Source organism: Anguilla rostrata, chromosome 18, assembly GCF_018555375.3.
Source record: "Anguilla rostrata isolate EN2019 chromosome 18, ASM1855537v3, whole genome shotgun sequence".
NCBI classification, from domain to species: Eukaryota; Metazoa; Chordata; class Actinopteri; order Anguilliformes; family Anguillidae; genus Anguilla; species Anguilla rostrata.
The window spans coordinates 25937425-25957824 of record NC_057950.1 but is presented as its reverse complement, the minus strand read 5'-3'; the positions used below and the strand labels follow the sequence as shown (position 1 = coordinate 25957824).

The 20400-nt window shown below is 42.3% G+C and overlaps 2 protein-coding genes across 2 annotated transcripts; one reads left to right on the top strand and one right to left on the bottom strand.

Moving 5' to 3' along the window:
- Positions 1–65: 65 nt before the first annotated feature.
- Positions 66–4496, bottom strand: prdx3 (peroxiredoxin 3). The gene is made up of 7 exons (XM_064318090.1): positions 4342–4496; positions 3677–3791; positions 3152–3293; positions 2098–2233; positions 1562–1665; positions 1052–1217; positions 66–293 (listed from the first exon to the last, which is right to left on the bottom strand). Exons 1-7 carry the CDS (start codon positions 4375–4377, stop codon positions 243–245), a joined length of 750 nt encoding a protein of 249 aa, XP_064174160.1. The 5' UTR covers positions 4378–4496; the 3' UTR covers positions 66–242.
- A 115-nt stretch (positions 4497–4611) lies between these two features.
- Positions 4612–12128, top strand: sfxn4 (sideroflexin 4). Its single transcript, XM_064318091.1, has 14 exons — positions 4612–4992; positions 5335–5400; positions 5563–5626; positions 5727–5749; positions 6413–6467; positions 7560–7585; positions 8059–8112; positions 8204–8266; positions 8663–8731; positions 8843–8933; positions 9986–10101; positions 10539–10625; positions 11014–11115; positions 11719–12128. The coding sequence occupies exons 1-14, from the start codon at positions 4954–4956 to the stop codon at positions 11794–11796; spliced, it is 933 nt and encodes a 310-aa protein (XP_064174161.1). The 5' UTR covers positions 4612–4953; the 3' UTR covers positions 11797–12128.
- The last annotated feature ends 8272 nt before the right edge of the window (positions 12129–20400 follow it).

The window sequence follows — 20400 nt, the reverse complement described above, 5'->3', positions numbered from 1 at the left end:
CAAGATACAGTCGGGGGAAAAAAATGACCAGCCCATCTATTCATCAACACAAGAGATTCACACACTTTTATTTCACATCTAATTTATTAAATTCAAATACAATTAAGTGCTTGGACAGAAAAGAATGGCATTACATTTCCGTTGAACGTGCTCTCGTCTAACAGCAGAATGGCGGATTTAACGGTGCGTCTGTAACCCAGCGGCTGTGCCATCTCGTGGCTCAGAGATGAAAACCCGCAGCTCTAGTTCACCTTCTCAAAATACTCCTTTGACCCCTCAGGCGTTGGCTTAATCTGCAAGGCGGGGGGAGAAACACGTGTAAACATCTCACATGTAAACAAAACGAGGAGCGTATACCTCAGCAGAATTAGCTCGGCTCATAGTTAACGGGTGACATCAAAGCCAGCCTGGCACAAAGGTATTTTCTGGGTGATGCTTCAACAGTTGGATCCATTATTTTTCCACCTGTAAATCCTCAGCATCCTCTTGTTTTTGTGAAAGCCCCACTGCTTGTGGGTTAATATAAAATGCAGGACATTTCTGTTAAAGTCTCAAGATTATAGATGGTTATCAATTAAAATAATTATTAGAGGGTATACATTCATCTGTTATTGCTTTTTAAAAAAAAAAAATTTTAACGAATGATTTCTATACTCCTCTATCCCAGAATCCCTCATTTCATTGATTTCACTTCTGGGAAGCGGTCTAAAGGTCTCTTCCAACACGTGTCTGAATTACTTGTTATTTCCACAGATTTGTCTCAACAAACTACTGAAAGTCCTTCAGTGTCAGTCACGGTTCTTTTCCGTATAGGATTTGTCAGATCACAATCTGTATCATTAAATTATTCATGATTCAACTGTAATTTTACTCTTACTATCTTGGGGATTGTCCATGTATTCCTTATACAGGTGCCATTTCCATCCTGTCAGAACGTCTCTTTCATGCGCTCAGTGACAATTCTTAACTGAAATTTGATTGGCTGATGACTGTAACCCTTCAGGCATGTGGAGTCCACTGGTTACAGCAAGAGACCGTGCGATTGGCTTACCGTCGGGGAGTCGGGGGTCCAGCTGGCGGGGCACACCTCCCCGTGGGTCTCCACGAACTGGAAGGCCTTGACCAGGCGCAGCGTCTCCTCCACGCAGCGGCCCACGGGCAGGTCGTTAACGCTCATGTGCTTGACCACGCCGCTGGGATCGATGATGAACAGGCCCCTGGGGAGGGGGAGAGCGCGCCTGTTCAGCTGGGCCGTCACAAGGTGGGCGGGGCCCGGATTTCAGTGACGAGGTGGGCGGGGCCTTCTCCCACTTTCGAGTTTTACCGTCTGGATTTGGCTCATTATTTCAATTCAATTTTATTTGTATAGCGCTTTTTACAGAGAACTGTCGCAAAGACGCTTTACCGAGTAGCAAGGCAAGAAACAGAGCGAACACCAGACCTAAACCCCCAAACAGCAAGTACATAAGGTAAAATACCAGGCCCAGACCCCAAATAGCAAGTACACAAGGTAAAATACCAGGCCTGAACCCCCAAATAGCAAGTACATAAGGCTTGTTACCTCAGTGCAATACCCGGGCCCTCCAGGAGAACTCCGTAGTCCCTGGACACCTGCTTGTTGAGGTCAGCCAGCAGGGGGATGTTGATGTGGCCCAGCCCCCCGTTCTGGAAAATGAATAATCACCCAGAGACAAGGAGGTGAACAACTTCCAGCTCTGCTTCCGCTGATCCCTACCAACTGCAAGTTCTCCCACTGCTAATGCTTCTGACCAGCAATCCAACGAAACGGTAATACTGACAATAACCCAGCTAGCTGCTAATCCACTGTATATCCATCTCAATGCCAACACTGGCACACTAATACAGGCAATGTACAGTGATTTAACAAAAACAATTGATGAATCATAAAAACAATATAAATGAAGATTGATTTAAAATGTGTTTTGCGAGTATCTGGCAGAATTACAGCAGTGAAATGTCTTTGAGGCCTCAACAGTCCTAACGTAAAGCCCACAGTAACGGCAGGTTAGCAACGTGGTGACCCAAGAAACTCCACCAGTGCGCACGTTGCCGTGGCAGCCGCGCGATCGGGCCCACCTTCCGGGGGGTGTTGATCCAGGCCAGGTGCGTGAAGTGAGAGTCCACGGACACGCCCACCACCTCGCAGTTCACGTCGTGGAATTCGCTGGCTTTGTCGCTGAACGAGATGATCTCAGTCGGGCAGACGAAGGTGCTGGGGGAGGAGAAAAAGTCATCAGTCCGCTTTCACGCTTCAGAGAAATACAGAGATACAGAGTCAACAGTTCAACTCCATCGCACTACAGCACAATACAGAGAAATTGAGTCAGCAGTTCAACTCCAACACACACCAGAAAACAGAGAAATAGTGAACAGTTCAACTCCAGTGAAAGCACCATTGGGTTACCTAGGTAACATTGCTTTGAGTGAAGGACAGCCAGTTATTATTAGGTGGCATTAAGTTCAATTTCACATGCATCTTGCACAGTTTCTTGGAATGCACGTATTCAGAGCAATGAAATGGCCGTCTGTCACTCAGTGATCAAGGCTCCTTGGCTCTCCGCACACTATCACAGAAAGAAATCCAGTGACCTACATAGCAAAAAAGCAATATACTGTAATAACATCAAGAACATAACATTCAATAGCAAGAGCAAGCGACCGAGCCTGTTCAACACCCAAGGGTTTCCCACTGATCCTACAAGTCCTCGTAAGCTGCTCAGTGCATTAGCAACTCTGTTTGAGAAAGAAAATGCATCCAATTCTTGCTGCGCAATAAACTGCAACCAGTCACAAATTAATTCAATAAACTGCTGGCATGATGTGAATTTTAAGCAGTTTATTGCCGGCGACAAAAGCACAAGTGTACAGGGCTGATAAAGTAAGCAACTCACGAAAGCAGCGGGACCGTTTGACCACACCCAGTTCAGTGGGAAGTTCTCAACTGACCCTTAACTGCAGATTTATAAAAACCTGTCTACAACTAAATGGTCCAATAAATAAGCGCAATAAAGAGTATGTAACTGATTAATCTACTTTTTTAAAAAATCTATCAATCACAGTTTCAATGCATGCACCTCTGCACATGCCTGCAAATTTAATAAACTGCAAGCAAAGTATGATCAACACTCACAAATCCAGAGGGTAGAAGAAAAGCACCAGGTATTTGCCCTTGAAGTCGTCGAGACTGATTTCCTTGAACTCGCCGTGGTGAACGGCGGTGCCTTTGAAATGGGGTGCATGCTGAGTGACCACAGGGGCCCATCGTGCACTGCCTGCAGAGACACACACACACACACACGCACACACACACACACAGCACGCGCACACACACACACACACACACACACACACACACGCACACGCGCACACACGCACACACACACACACAAAGACACAATTACACTCCCTGGACGGGAACGCACCTGGCACATCCAGGACAAAAATGCCCCACACACACTGACGACAGGATCTACCATCACAGCAGCCAATAAGCATAATGCAGTTCCATTATGCCAGCTTTATCACCACAATAAAACATGGGTGCTGATGATTCCGTATCCTTCGTCCTCCCTTCAGCCTAATGAAGGAATGGCTGGTTACTAGCTTGCTAAATAAATGGCCAGAAACACAGAGCTCAGCAGAAGCGCTAACATACTTGTGCTGAAGCACACTTTTTGGGCAGCAGGGCAGCGCAGAATTCTAGACGACCGGCTGGTGGACACTGCAGCAGGAGTACCAACCCTAAGGCCAGCTGCAGAAATGGCAGAGGCCTAGGACCAGAAGAAGAGATTTAAATAAGACATATTTCGTGAATTGAGGCCCAATGTCTTTACTCTTTTTTTTTTGTTAACGGCCAATTACGACTGGCATTTTATTCGCTTAGTCACCCCAGACTATGTAACTTTGGATGGGGATTTTGAACTCACCCTGGCAACCCAATTAAGTAACTGCGCTATTGGAATATGTAGACTGATCACCAACTCCTGTAACGTTTGCGCATACGCCACTTCATCGCTCACACAACGAATGACAACAAACTCAATGTATTGCGAATGAGATAAGATCTAATTAGATTATCTCAAGATAGCTATTAGCTGGATAGATTTCATAAACAGTTGTGTTCGCTTGTGAGCTAGCCAGCTAACGTTATCTAAGTTGCGTAGATACAGGTTGCGAAGGTTAAACACGAACACTTGCTGTCTTGACAACATTCTCAATATCCAAAGTATAGACTGTGGAAAAAATATCTGCCATCAGTATAATTAACAACACCAGTAAAATAACGGCTGAAATAATATGCATGATAACAAATAAACTTGCCGAAGTTCTGAGAAGTCTTCCTAAGGTGGCTGCCATCTTGGATTTGTGAACAGTGCTGTTTTCACGTGGTCAGAGCAGACGTGAACACCAGCGCCATACGTCACGGGTGCAGAAGTAACCTCCAATCACAATCACAGTTCCCACCGGTTCACACCACAGTGACCCAACAACATGCGTAGTTTTGCACAAAGATATGCACGCATCCTTCCCCAAATGTGTGTGTTCTAAATTGTATTATCAGAACCATCACGAATTGCAGAATGCGTAACAATAGTTTGCACTTCTAAGACTTGGATTCAACTTCCTGCGCAGATTCATAGATCTGCATTGTATGCGAATCCCCTAATGTAGACCAGGCGAACGAGATTGACAAGTCAGTAAAGAGTTTTCGCGGGTGCAGTACAGGTCCAGATCTGTGACTTTCGTAGGCTTCTGATTGGATATATTTTTTCTAGGGTCAAAACCTTCAGCAGCCTGTGACACTCCCCTGAACTATGATTTTCTCCATGGCGTGATGCACGTTTATGTTGGCAACCCTGGAGTTATCACCTTGAATGCAAGCCTTTGCTCTAACGTTGGATAAATTGTTTCCCACGCCAACGTGCAGACTAAATGGATATTAACTTGCAATTCTGGAAAAGCGAAGGGCAGGTATGAAGTCACACATTTAAGTTATAACAGTCAGAAAGCTAACTGAAGTATAGCTAGCTTAAGCTATATTAAGGGTCTCTGTCCTCAGTCCTCAGTGAATTAGCGAACGTTAGCACATTGAATGAACATGGTACTAAAGTTGCAAGATCCAGGATTCGCGAAGTAGACTACGCAATGATTCAGTTCCGTAAATCGCGACTCGAATTAATGATAGCTTTAGTTGTCAACGTTATCTTAATTATGCGAGTGATTGTTTAGGTAGAACAGTTAATGTTTTCTGTACGAAAACATAAATTCTTCTTTCGGCGTCCTTGTGACTGTTTATAATTTCCTTTTCCCCAGTCTTTCCTGCGCAGACTCCGCCTGTGGATTAATATTCTTGATCCAGTCTCCCTGCTTTCCTCTGATGTGAGTATAGCTATGTGACCAGGAATGATCTCGTGGTGTGCGTTTGCATCTGCTGTTCTGGAAAGGGATACAGAAACGCACAGAAAAGAAGCCCAATTTGGGATTTTCTTTGATTATGAATCTCAGATTTAATGAATGGGCCATATGTTCTCTCTTGAGCAGGGTGAAATTAAGAAAGCACGTTCTCTGCTTGGAAGCGCAGATCCGAAGAATAAGAGAGAGGCAAGTCTGCATCTATATTTGACATGTATCATTGGTGTATGTATATTTCATTTGTGATTTGTGGATTTACAATTAAAATTTAAAAAAATATTTTTTTCAGGTAGACGATGCGTGGAAGCTGAGCCTGGTAGGTTGTGTATCTGATTGGTTCATTAACCCATGACAGGGGTTACCAACTGTGCAAAGAGGGCAAGAGCCCAGGGGCCAAAGGCTGTCTGGGGGCTCCATATGAACATAGGAAACAGTTTAACATGCCCATTAGTTTGCATTAATTTCATTTAACACAGAAAGGTCAAAAAGGTCATAAGTGTTCTGCCCTGGGGCCCACTAATCCAGCCCTACATTAACCCATGTGATTTGGGCCACTTTCACAGCTTGTTAAACGATTATGTATTACTTTTTCCTGAATTTATTTTTAGCTAGTTTTTTTAAATTTAGTTTTCACAATGCTTCTTGTCAGTTAATTGATTGTCACGCACTCCCCTGTGTAATAACATTGCTGCCACTCATATTTCACTTTGAACAGAACCACACTTGTATTTCAAGCGAGCATTCAAAAGAACTAGGTGTGAAAGTTCACTTAAAAATATTAGGGGTTCAGTAAATCATGTTTAACTAAATATAGCCTACACCTTTTTAAAAATGATTTTGAATTAAAAAATTTCTTGAATGTCATAGTTGTTGTTTAAATGACCGTATTCTATTAGATAACTATCATTCATTACTCGGTACAGCAAAGTTTGATTTGGAAGAGATCATTTACACACTATTTCAATTTTAATTTTTTTAGTCATCTGTCCACTCCGACACTGGTACCATACATCCAACTATATTCCGCCCTCCAGGTAAGGAAAAATAAACATTTAAATGCTTGGGCATAAAAACCTTCAGCTTAGATGTAGTTTTGTGTGGAGAAAATTGTTTGCGTGCTTAGAAGGCATTTTCAAGACAAATTTAAAGTGACATCTTGTACAATTGAGTAAAGAGAAAACAAACATAGAAGAACTATCTTAAATTTTCAGATATGTCAGTTTCCATTGGTCAATGTATTTTTAACTGAAAGCAAGTTGTCTGGCTACAGCTCTGAAGCATTCACTCACACATCAAGGCACACACACATTTTTAATTTAAGGACACAAATGGTCAATGTTTCCAGATACAACAATAGCGAAGTGTAGTAGTATATTTGATATAACTGCTATAACAAAGTATCAATGCATTGCAGTGAATTTAATTATCTTGCACCCTGTGTGTTCATTCAGGCACAAGCTAAATATGTGTACTATTTCAAATTTATGAACAGGAAAGTAATACCTTTTCATTTTGATATAGAATATAGTATATCATTTCTAAGCAAGAGAGCCAGCTGGAGGTCTGACGCAGTGCGTTCCACATGTATATCATCACTTCAGGCTTACTGACTGGCAGCCCAATAAACGGTCACTCCGCTGATCAGTTAACATGCAAATGTGATGTTACTTGCGCAAGAAACACGGTCTCCAAGTGACCAGTACCAAAGCCTCCTGTAATGGACAGTACAAGATTTGAAAATATATTGCTTTCAGGATTTTAATAAAGATTTAATAAAAATGTTAAGCAGAGTGAAATAGGCTTATCTGTTTTCTTAGCTTCTTTCTGTATAGTATAACTTCAAATTATTATAGTCTGCCTCACCCAGCAAACCTTTCTTAGCATTGAGACCTCGAATAAGTTAAAGAAGCAGTTTAATAATGTTAACATGCATGCTATGTGAATAATGCTATGTGAAATATCCAAGCTTATCATTTAAAGGTAGTGGAAATCTTAAGCAATAAACTGTGATAAATATAACCATTCAAACCATTGTTTTGGTGGGGTTTGCAAGAAGGGCTCTCTCAGATGTTCAGTATACACACTGTCTATCCCCTTTTCTCTCTCTCTTTTTGGTGTAATCTCAGCATTCCTTCCTGTTGCTGCCCCCTTGGTGAGTAAAAAAAACAGAGCAGAAAAACCATTAGCATGGCTGTGTGTTTTTGATATTCAGAAGCACTGTACTTTCATACAGAGACATTTTTCTCTGAAGCTCAGTTTTTTTCTGTAGGTTGTACTTGTCACGAGAGATAAAACCATCACAAGACACAATAAACAAGACTGGCTTTAAAGTGAAAAGTGAACATCAGTTGACATTGATGCAAACTTTAAACAATACTGTCAATATGAGAGGAAAACATCAATTGTAGAAAAATGTCTTTTACACTTTCATTCATTTCGAACGCACGTAACATTTTTGAAGTATTTTTTGATTGTTTTTATAACAGTGTTAAAAGTAAAACAGTTTAAAAATAAATTGAAATAGAGCTTTGAAAATGATAACATTCACCAGTACTCCTCATTGTCATTGCTGTCTTGTTCTTGCCAGCATATTTATGATTTGATTTCCTACTTGATTATTTTCAGGTCATCGCCAGCTTATTACCACACAAAGGGGTCAGGCCTGCTTTCCTTTGGCAGGTTGGTGTTTTGTGTGATTTCGGTTGATTTAACTGCACGTAACATTTCTGTGTTTCCTCTGAGGATGGCTTAGCAATGCTTCTCTGTTTAGTTTCTGTTGCAGAGTTACAGTGCTGGGTTTAACTTCAGCAACAGAAATGCCACTGCCACCAAGGTAATGTACAAACCCTCTTCAGTCTAGCAATGTTTTGTCCGAAGAGGCTGCTTTTTAATTTATTGCAAGTAAACTTGAGATGTGTATATATATATATATATATATATACACATGAATGTTAATAGAGATAGAAATACCGTGTTAAACTGGTAGCATTCTCTGAATGTTATCGATTGTAGATGAAGACCTCGATTCAGTTTGCTTAGTTACCGTCCGATACGTCTTATTTAAATCAGGTTACAATGCACATCTGTAAACTCAACCTTTGGTTAATTTACTTGGCTGTTTCGTATGTAAGGGTAAAGGCCTGGCACACCGTTGCTCGTATGTTCGTTGTGGACGGTGAAGGTGGAGCTTAACTAGGGCTTTCTCGATCCCTTCTCTCACTGCGGTTAGGACAACAAGACGACGCTGAAGCAGGCTCTTCTGATTGTGGGGTCAGTCACATATGCAACATGTGCTGGGGTGAGTGCTGTCTGTGTGTAAAATCTCAACACTTCTGTTGAGAAGTGAGATTACATAGCCTTAACATCAGGCGTAAGCATAGCCATTGATTTTTGTCGTTTTTGCTTCTAGACGATTCCGCAGTTTGTAATGACGCGCTATGGACTGAGAAGCACATCTGTCCAGGTGTTTTGCAGATCGATGTTGCCTGTTCCATTGGCTGGTAGGTGTCACCTGCACCACATGTTATTTAGTATTATGGGATAAACTCACAGGTAACTACTCTGGAAACGAGAGCCCAAAAGGGAGTTTAAATACAACATACACACACAGACACACACACACACATGCCCATACATCTCCATGCACGTGTGCACACACACACACACACACACACCCTTACTAATTGGTACTGTCAGCATCAGGGTGGCAGGAGCCTTTAACAGTTGAGTGGCTGTTTGAGGTTTTGCTGTGTGGGGGTGACCCTGTCTCATTTTGGGGTATGAAAATTTTGTCCGTATCAGTGCTCCAAAAAAAGGGGGGGTGGTTAGCAGCAAATTAAATTCAACACCTAGGCTATTTAACACAGAAGACAGTGGCGGTATTTACTCTATGTATGGTTCCAGTATGTGGGGAAGGGGCATGTGCCAAATAGTGTCATTTCATTTTTGACAGGTTCAAACTTTATCTGCCATCACCTCAGGTTTGTGGGAGGGATGGAAAATTGGTGTGTTACCTACTTGTCTTACATGCTTGCTTTCAGTAAATGAATGCACAGTACAGTCCTGCTCTCTGCTCTGACAGAGCTGTAATCCCTGTGAGGAGGAGCGCAAGTTGTCCCCAAATACACGTGTCCCCACATACACTCGTCCCCACATACACAAGTGCTCACATACACGCGTCCCCACATACACGCATACCCACATACACACATGTCCACACATACGAGTGCCCGCATATGCGAGTGTTCACATACACACGTCCCCACACATACGAGTGCCCGCATACACCCGTCCCCACATACACACGTCCCCACACACACGAGTGCCCACATACACCCGTCCCCACATACACACGTCCCCACACACACGAGTGCCCACATACACCCGTCCCCACATACACACGTCCCCACACACACACATGTCCACACACACGAGCGCCCACATACATGCATGCCCAAATATATGAGTGCCCCCCGTCCGTGAAGGAAGTGATGTGCTCCTCAGTGCTGGGCTTTGAACAGGACCCCAGTCACCACCGTCCCCTGTATTCCAGCCCTGCTTGCTGCCTTCAATGTGCTGGTGGTGAGAGCTGAAGAGATCGAAAATGGCGTCCGGGTGTTTGACTCCAGCGGGAACAGTGTTGGAATCTCACAGAAGGCTGGCTCCAAGGTGAGAAGAAAGGCTGCAGTCCTTTTTCCACTTTGGATAGAAACTCAAGTTAAACGGATTCACAGGCATAATTCAGTACTTTGTGTTCTGTTTTTAAAGGTTGCCAAGGGGTTTTTCTTCACATTCTGCATTATTAACCTGTGTTTCTGAGGAAATAATTAATCATTTATCAGGTCTAGAATTTATATATGAGTGTGGAATTCACTTTTATTTGTTAAAAAGACTGTAACTCTGCTAATAACAAGGCGTTTGTTCTGTACTGTCTGTTTCACCATTCATTCATAGCATGATATGAAAAGTCACCATTTTTGGGATGTGGCGTGAAAGGGTAGTCAGAGCTTTCCCGACCCCTGGTTATTGGCTTAAGTGTGGAGTTTACAACTGCAGAATACCCACAATGCATCTGTGGATTGAAAGTGCTGTTTTGTCTTTGACAGGCTGTGAATGAGACTGCCCTGTCCAGAGCGGCTATGATGGGCACCACTGTCCCCGCTCTGGTCCTTGGGGGTTCTGCTCTGCTGTTGGTTTTGGCTCTTAAGAGGAGGTGATGGCCCTCTGTCTGTCTGTGGTCTGTCTGTCTGTCTGTCTGCTGTGTCCTGTTTGCTGTCTCCGTCCCTGTGCTGCTGCTGCTCTTTTGTGTCTGTTGTGTCTGTCTGTCTGTCTGTCTGTCTGCCTGCCTGCCTGCCTGCCTGCCTGCCTGTCTGTCTGTCTGCCTATCTGTCTGCCAATCTGTGTGCCTGTGTGTCTGCCTGCCTGTTTGTGTCTGTCTGTCTGTCACATATGAGATACTTAGACAGTACACCACATGAAAGGCTAAAGTACTGTAGTGTACACACAGTTCTTTCTTGAATATCACATGGCAAATGACAAAAATCAAACACGTCTTTCTGTTGCAGGACAAGCTTTGGGCAGAGGCACTCCCTGTTGGTGGCACCAGTTCGGCACATCAGCGCTGCCCTGGTCCTGGGTTTGATGGTTCCCCTGTCCTTCAGTCTCTTTCCACAGCTGTGTACGGTAAGCTTTTGGTTTTCATGCTGTGTTACAAGTAGCGTCGCTGTGGATGGAGCTGTTTTTGTGTACTACTGAGTGAGAGCTGTGTCGCATGTATGGTAGGCTGTGCCAGCTGTGTACTCTAGACAGTTGCTGCAGTCACATGACATTGGCTGGTAGGTCCCAGTCCCAAACATTCACTTGTAGGCCCCCTTAAATGACCATTGTGTGAGTGAGGACCCCCACCTCAAGACATAGTATTTAATAAATCCATCCCACACCAGCAAGAGGCTGCAGTGCAGTGGCCTTTATACCCTGCACCACATGAAAGCTTGTGATGTATTATCTAAGGCATGCAGACATTTTGTACATTATAAATATGCAGTGAATTACAGTCATCTTAATATCTCCAAGGATGTGCAGACCACACAACGTTTATTTTATAAGAAAATCCACGAGTTGTAATTTTTATGAGCTATTGAATTAGACTAAATGTTATGAAAAGGGAAAGTACTTTTATTTTTCTGAGGTCTTCTTTAAAGATCCCCAGTGGTCCCTGGACCCCAGCTGTGCAACTCCTCTTGTGGAGGAAGAAGTTCCTGATTTTTCTGTCTTTTTCTTCTGCAGATTCAAAGAGACGACCTGGAAAATGAGCTCCAGACAGCCACAACAGACAAACAGCTGTTCTACCACAGGGGACTATGAGACAGGAAATCAAAATGGCCGCTTCTTTTAAAGATCAGTGTAAGGAGTCACACGCAGGCCTATCTGCAGATGAGTCATTTCTAAATGAATTCATTTACAAAACGCCTAGATTTTAACATCATGCACACAGTAAGAATTGAGCTACTGCTGTATCTCACTGTATTTATTTGTTAGCAATGCATTCTTGTAAATAAATTGACTACAGTGTAGTTAGCAACAATTGAAAAGCCTTTGCATTAAAGTCATGTTTAATGGAAATTAAAAAACAGTAGAGGTAAGGTGACAATCTGACGATGCTAATTATTATTTTTTAAACTGGTTTTCTCACCATACGAGTTCCCTGTACTTCCTTTGATTGTAGCTGGTATGTACCCAGTATAATGCAAATCCCTTGCAGTTGTTTCTGTCCAAACACTGCAATGTTCAAATATTCCATTAGATGGCAGCACTGTAAAAAAAAAAAATTATAGCCTGAGCACTGTGCCCTCCTGCTTCAAACCCATGGCCTGTCTGCAAAGGCTCAGCCCTCTTTAATCTTATTAGCCAGATGGGGCACTGGCATTGTGCCAATGAGCAAGGTTACAATCAATCTGAATATTTTTCAGCGATCATTCAAAAGTATAAATGGATCTTATATAAATTAGCTGCTCCTATATTGGGTTTTGTTCGCATGGTGGGTCTCATAGTGGCTGCAATTCCTCCGTTTTGGATTTTTGGTGGATCAATTTTTCAAAAAGTAATTAATCTTTGAGACTGAACTGATGTTCACAGTCCGATAGCTCATTGTATCCCCACACCTATGAGGCTTCATAAAATAATCCCATCAGGGTGTATGGCAGTCCCTTACTTTGAGTTATATTTCAGCAAGCCACTAGATGGCGACATTGTATAAAAAATGGTGAGATACTGACATAGACACACACTTCATGAACCAATAGACTGAACCATGCATGGAATATACAGTATCTTCTCTATGTTAAGAGTGGCTGTGTATATTTTTTTAGTATGTTTATTCCAGTGCGTGGATTACCCCTTTCTTTGGCGCCCACCCAGACGAATGTCGACCTAGGTGGCCATTTTGGCTCTATCAAGTGTACCTCAAAATCAACCGAGAACTTGTTACCTGACCCAGCTCAGAAGTGGCCTGGGACTCAGACAGGTGCCAGATCATTGGGAGAAGGAACAGGAAACATGGATAGGGAGTTAGAGCAGAGTTCTGGGCAGGACACAGAGTGGAGAGGCTGCATTTAGCCATGCTAAGAGTGTCGTATGGGAGACAGAGATGGACAGTCTGCACTGTGCATGAGAAAGGCAGGATTCTCCCCTATATAGCCTGCCTGTGAAAATGGGGTCACAGCTGTGTATCACCCATAATACACTATATACCGCACCAAAGGTAGTATCCTTATTTCTATAGGACGGTGACATTTGAGTGAATCTTTCAACAGCCAACCTGGACTCCCAAAATTAATATAAGCATGTCCAAAATCTTGAACGTTGAACTTGAAACTTTTGAGATTAGTGGGACAGTGTAGAAACATTTTAAATGGTCTTTGCAAGATGCACAAATGTTCACTAACACTTGTTGATGCCAGTAATTTTGGGGATTGTTTTATTGATTGTTGTCTATAATTTTGGCGATTGTTGTCTATAACTTAATCGCTAACACTGACACAGCTTGTTAGATTTCAGCACTGGGATAAGGCTACCAATACTGATCTAATCTATAGTTCTGTCTACACTTCTCTGATCTTTAAGAATATCTGGCCTGGACTAATCTCCTAGGTTGTCTGTAGACACATCTTGTAACAGGAAAACAGCGGAGCAGGAAGTGCCTCAGCGTACTCAGCGATGGTGCTACACCCGACCTGGTGAGAACGTGACTGCACGATGTCCATTCTGTTAAACAGCACACATTTATTGAATGGTTCAACACGAGATTGCGGAGATCTGAGTCTGAGGTTTTATTGATTTTTCCTCTGATGTGAATTCGCTGGAGGCCCAGCCCCTCGGCCAGTAATGCCCGGGGGAGCCCGTGTCCTGAGCTGTTTGTCTTGGAGTTCTCCCCGGGCATTTACAACGTGTCAATTTAAATCCGTTTACACTTCCCGGAAACCGGTTTCCTTTTATGATCTTTCTGTTTTTTTCTCTCTGTAATTTGACCAGGTTTACCTGTCATTGTTCGACGTCTCCGTGAATAGCCTGTTATAAAAGACAGAGCGAAACGTCAGTCAAACCTGTCGTAAGCAGCTTCTGCAGGCGAAGGCACTTCCGAGCGTAACTGCATGTGACGTCGTAATCGGTGCCGGCGTGTAGCATCTTGAATGTGTTGCTCATTTATTTCGTGGCAAGCTTGAGGGTGAAATGAGAAGCTTTTGTTTGCCACGTCATTCCAGAACACCTCGCACATATTGCTGTCCCCCACCTGTTGTGAAATTACAAAGGATTATCTGTAAGGTGTTTCTTACAAGGGACATCACAGCACTTTGAAGGAGAGCTTTATAAGGAGAGCTCCATAATACACGTGCAACGATCAACATCGACTCTAAACGTATCCTTAACATTGCTGAGAAAAACAATAAGCCACAAATTTAACAGATAATATTACTTGTTTATTTTTTTGTTTACCGTTTACTTTCAGTTCCTTTGTAGTCTTATCTGCTTCAGTGGAGCAAGCAATTTAGATGCATCAAAAACAAAAACTTAAAATGGCGTAATCATATCTCTGTCTTTTCACCTGTTCTGCTTTTTGATTGAAGCAGCTGTCTTGAAGTAAAACAGCAATCCCGCATGGAAATAAAGGTTTGATTGGGGTGTGATTGCTGTATTCACCCAACCAAAACTCCTTTGGCAAAGCCAAGCCTTGTCCACTAGAGAAGATTAAGTATGTGCATTTGCTTATAATGGGTTTTGTATCTTTTTGCTTATAATAACCAATACTTCTGAAGACCATGTCACCTTTAGATGCGATGCTGTATTACTTTTTCTCACTATTGCCCAGACAGGAGTAATTCACTGTGCAGACAACTCACTTCAACTGGGATGTTGTGTCTAAATTGATTTCTGAACATAAAAAAGAAATTCTACCAGGTTCTGTAGCTCACCAGAGCTGGTGACCTTGTACTAGATTATTATTTGGCCAACACTTCACTGGCGTAAGATCTGGCCGGTTGATGACACCATGGAAGCGTGCGTAGCACGTGCTGCGTTGGGAGCACAGGGAGAGAAAATGGTTCACAGGTTGACATGGCTCACGTGTGATGCGGTGCTTTCAGTGTTATTATTACACTCTCAAGCTGTTCCAGTATCATGTGACCTTTCTATGCCTATGGCAGGCTCCTCCCACCTCTTCCTGCTAACAGCAAGGCCGCCTGCCTGACTGTGCCCAAATAACATTAGCTAACGGAGGTAGCCACCAGCTATATGAACCTGCAATTTGCCACTCTGTTAAGCAGTGCCATTTTATCAGTCATTTTAATGGGCAATCCAGAATCAAGGGTTTTTGGACAGCAAATGGCAAAAGCCCAGCTCTCTTTTAAACACTTATTTTCAGGCACATTTGTCTGCTTTGACCTGTCTTGTACCTCCGGAAATAGTAACCGTTTGTTGGACTTAAACAAAGGTTTAAGTAACTCGTCGTAAAATGTGCTTAACGCACTTGCTCCCAATCAACTTTACTCTCCCAGTAAATCTTTAGCTCGCCACTGCCAGATGAAATTTCTTTTTTTGCAGAATAATATACTTTTTACAAAAAAAGGCAGGGTAATTCATGACCCCGCTGTCTCTAATGTTAATATAATTTCCTGTGAAAAATCCCTTAATTTCCTTCAACTCTGCCATTAGCCATCTGCGCAGAAGGCTCCCTCCCAAGTCCATTTGTGACTAATGCTTGTAGGAGGCTGAATTTGTGAAATAGTTAAGGCTTAAAAATATTACCAAGACCATACTTCCATTGTTTACGTACAAGCCTGACCGTGCTGTTACCTTTTGTTTGGACCAGTCTATTAAACGGCTCAAAGAAAAACCGCAGCTGTCCGAGCTTATTGAGAGCATATTGTCTCCTGTATTTTAACCTTATTATCCAATATCCTGTCGTTTTGTCCCAAGGTATTTCTGGTTCTTGTGCAATTCGAAAGAGAGCAGGTCGGGCTTTGAGTTTTGAGCTGGGTGCATTATGGGAAATTAAAAATGATTGTTGTGTTTTCATACCTTTATATCGCTAAGCATGCGCTCGGGCTACTGCCCGGTCACAAAGGACACAGGACCCGGGGCCAAAAAAGAAAAAATAAAAGAAGTCCCACAGAACCTGTTTACATACTGCTTTAAGAAGCCATACTGTAACTAACTGTATTTTTTATCACCAATCAAGAGTGTTTGGGAAAATATGATTATGTGCTTGTGGTTGTGTTACTCTGTGTTCTAGCCAAAAGAGTCATCCTCACTTTCTGTTTCTGCCCCCTATGATATCATAGTACTCACATGTACACTATGTGTGTGTATGTATAGTACATCCAGTGTTAGCAAACAAACATCACAATCATCTGTGAAAATACAGCGTTTTGTATAATATCACACTGCAGAAAGGTGATATTTTGATACAATGAGTTTCAATGATAGATAAGCTCAGAATGGGCCTAGAGCCCCCGTGAGGGTAAAGAAAATTCCCTTAACATTCATAGTGCAGAAATGAAATGTCATCCACCATTACATTTGTCCATTTTTTTAGTTTTGTATTTCTGGTATTTGTGTCTAGTCTGTAGTATGGTTCTGGGTTAAAGGGAGACACACAGACAGCATTCAGATTTTTTAAAACTTTCTGTCCTGACAGTATGAGTTTTCATTTTTATCTGACAGAAGGACTGCTTTAACTGAGCATACAGTGCACAGCAGTGTACAGCGTAGAGAGTACAGAGTAGAGTGTAGTGTGTAAAGAATCAAGTGTAATTTGTCAGGCAAAAGTGTAGGGAATACTGTGTAAGGTGTACAGAATAGTGTGTAAGGTGTACAGAATAGTGTGTAAAGTGTACAGAATAGTGTATAGAGTGTAGAGAATAGTGCGTGAAGTGTAGAGAATAGTGTGTAGAGAATAGTGCGTAAAGTTTAGAGAGTAGTGTGTGAAGTGTAGAGAATAGTGTGTAGAGAATAGTGCGTAAAGTTTAGAGAGTAGTGCGTAAAGTTTAGATAATAGCCTGTAAAGTGCAGAAAATAGTGCATAAAGTTTAGAGAGTAGTGCGTAAAGTTTAGATAACAGTCTGTAAAGTGTAGATAATAGTGCGTAAAGTGTATAGGATAGTGTGTAAAGTGTAGAGAATAGTGTGTAAAGTGTATAGGATAGTGTGTAAAGTGTAGAGAATAGTGTGTAAAGTGTATAGGATAGTGTGTAAAGTGTAGAGGATAGTGTGTAAAGTGTAGAGAATAGTGTGTAAAGTGTATAGGATAGTGTGTAAAGTGTAGAGGATAGTGTGTAAAGTGTATAGGATAGTGTGTAAAGTGTAGAGAATAGTGTGTAAAGTGTATAGGATAGTGTGTAAAGTGTAGAGGATAGTGTGTAAAACGCAGCGTAGGGCTCAGAGATCAGGGGCTGAGACTGGAGAGGCCCGTTTAGAGGCGGGTGTCACGTTGCAGTCACGGAGCCCGAGCTGCTCCGGTTTCCATCTGTCCTACTGTACACCACACAGGTGCTCATTAGCAATGACCCCGACCGGCTCGTATCTACTGTAGCTGCCGCCATTCCGGATCTTGCGAGGACGAGACGACTCGGAATGGGAGCGCTCGCCGCCCGAAAGGACAGGACGCGAAACGCAATACACCGCAGAGGGAAACGGGAGCGAGCAGGTATAAGTTGTTTGGATGATACTCCGTCGATTTCTGCCTGTCTCTGGTTCTGTCTTTGGTTTCTCGCCGTGTGCCAAGAGCGGCAGCAGGCCCCTTTGTGACGAGACAGAGTCTAATGTCACCCGATCCGCTATAATGTGGACCAATTACCACTTCATTGCACTTCATTACACTGCTATAAAGTGCTGGGTCAATGTTACACGCAGAACCGCTGGAGAAAATGGAGTCTTCATTGATAATATGATAATAAAAAAAAAGTGAAAGGCTGCATGCCAATTTTTTCCTGTTTGCAATTTTCAGTCAGTTAGGAAACACTATAACCTCATCACACCAAGTCAGGGGCCAACGGTCGTCACAATTTCCCCAGTAAAATGGGGGTGTTTGTGGAGGGAAACGCAACGGAAGCTACAGATGCTCAGGACCTCAAAAGGAAAATACATTTATAAAATGTAATCTACGAGAACGATAGCATTTGCAAAACTGCAGAATGCTTCAGACACACTCAAGTAGAATGCATCAGGTCACTCATGCATGGTTTATTAGGGTAGAAACAGCTCCTCTGTGCAAACTCTTACAGAAATACAGACGGCACTACATGGCCTGAGGTCACACGCCTTGAGCTACACTGCATTTGGAAAGCATGAAGGCAGTGTTTCAGCCAATATCATTTACATTTTTACCTGAGGATAATTCTAGAACATTCCTGATCATTCTAACGTCAATGACAAATGATTTTATCTAGATTCAGAATCAAAACATTTAAAGGCATTCATAAGGGTCTTTATAAAGTATATGTAAAGGAAAATGATTGAGGATAAACCAGAGAGCTACGTGGATTTGAAAGATAATTAAATGTTACTTGCATTCAATGGCTAAGCCAGATACTTGAATTGCATATTATCATTATGGTTGCTATAGCAGTTTTTACTAATGTAATGTGTGAATTCAATATTAAATAAAGTGGGAAAATTGCTGCAAATGTAGTTTGAGAAAAAACCTCATAAATGTTAAATGTAGCTCACCCATGCTCACTGTCTATCAGTGCAGTTTGTACTGTGGCTAGTGAGGTAAGATTAAGGATTAAGCAGGATTTTTGTACTTAGCTAGCTAGCTAAACAGATGATGATCTTCGCTGCCATAGTTAAAAGTGCATATCCAAAACTGGCGATGTTTTCCAGCAGAAGTTGAGCCCTGGTTGTCCACCGAGCCTTGCACTTCATTATGTAAGCTAGCTAGCTACGGACTGATTGGTCAATTCCAGACAATCTAGTTGCATGATCTGATTGTCTCTCTCAGCCTTATGAAATACCCAAGGTCCTCTTAGTGTTGTGTCCAGCTAAAGCTTTTTTTCTCAATGCAATGATGATCTTCACAGTCCAGAACCTGATTCTGCCCCGCGTTAGCACCAAATACAGCGTTCCTATTGCACTGCGGAGGGAAGGAGGGTTACAGCCAGCTTCTGGGCACGGGCTTTGGGGAGGACACACGTGCTACTCCTCTCTCTTCCAAATTGACAGACGATGTTGCAGTGATGGGGAAAGGCTTTCGGCCGTGTAATCCAGCAATTTGTCATGCCGTGTTGGGCAGCGTCCCTTCATCCATCAGTTTAAACGGGCAATCAGGACAAATGATGTTGGGGGACTGTGTGGTGCAGCCCGTAGAGCAGTGGATTGCCATCCCACATACGAGTCCTTTCTGTGGCCGTAGCTTTATGTAACCCTCTCTGCTTTCCCCTTCTCTGGAGAAAATGGGAAGAAACATAAGAAAAGTGAACTGTCTCCTTTAAAAAAATGATTAAAAGGGGTGTGTTGGGCAGCAAATATCATAAGAGCACTTTATGTGCATATTACTTGCAGATGTGTTTATGTTGTGTGTATATCGTCATGTTACGTATTTATGTATTATACTTATGCTATGCTATGCCTACTTTCTAACTGCCCCCTGACGATAAATAGTTTTTTTTTAAATTGAATGGAAAGAAGCCATTTGCTTCTTATTCACATCACTCCAGAAAAGGGACTTTGGTTTGCACACCCCCTATAAAATATGACTTTGTCTTTCATAATTAGGAGAAGTATAAAAATAGAAAAATGTATGTGTGTTGAAAAGATTAGCTTTCCGGTTGAGGTTGTTGAAATGTCCTCTTTAATTCCAATGGAGCAACCACAAGCTTTCATCATAAATTGTGCAGTGACTCAGTGGTGTACTAAATGTCATAGTTTTAAAAATATGAAACAAGTTATTCCTTGTCTATTTTGTTCCTTTCATTTACATTTTCTTCAGTTCGACTAAATTCAGAGATTGTGTTACAGAGGAGTGTAAAGGCTGTCTCTTGTTCCCCTGAGAGACTGCGCTCCATTTATAATCCCTAAAGAAACTAATCAAATCATGCAACATCAAGCGCGCCATTTTCAATGCATCAAAGCAATCAGCTTCTGTTTACCTGAACTGGACCTATTTTAAAATGTTATTAAAAACTTAAATGGAGTTTAAAGTCTGCAAAAAACAGCCGGCTGGAAATGATGAGCAAACCGGATAAGATTCCAATTATTATTTAGACAAGAGTTGCTCGGGCTGGTAAGAGGGAAATTAGCATTCCGATTTATCCCGAAAGATAACTCCCGGCACTTTACGGCTCGCTAGTGCAAATACCGCGGAGTGGAGCGCGGTTAATGCGTGGGGTTTTACACACCATTGTCTTGAAATTGGAAGTTGGATTTGTTGTTCATTTAAATGCATTTTTGAACACCCCCCCCCCTCCCCCAGACA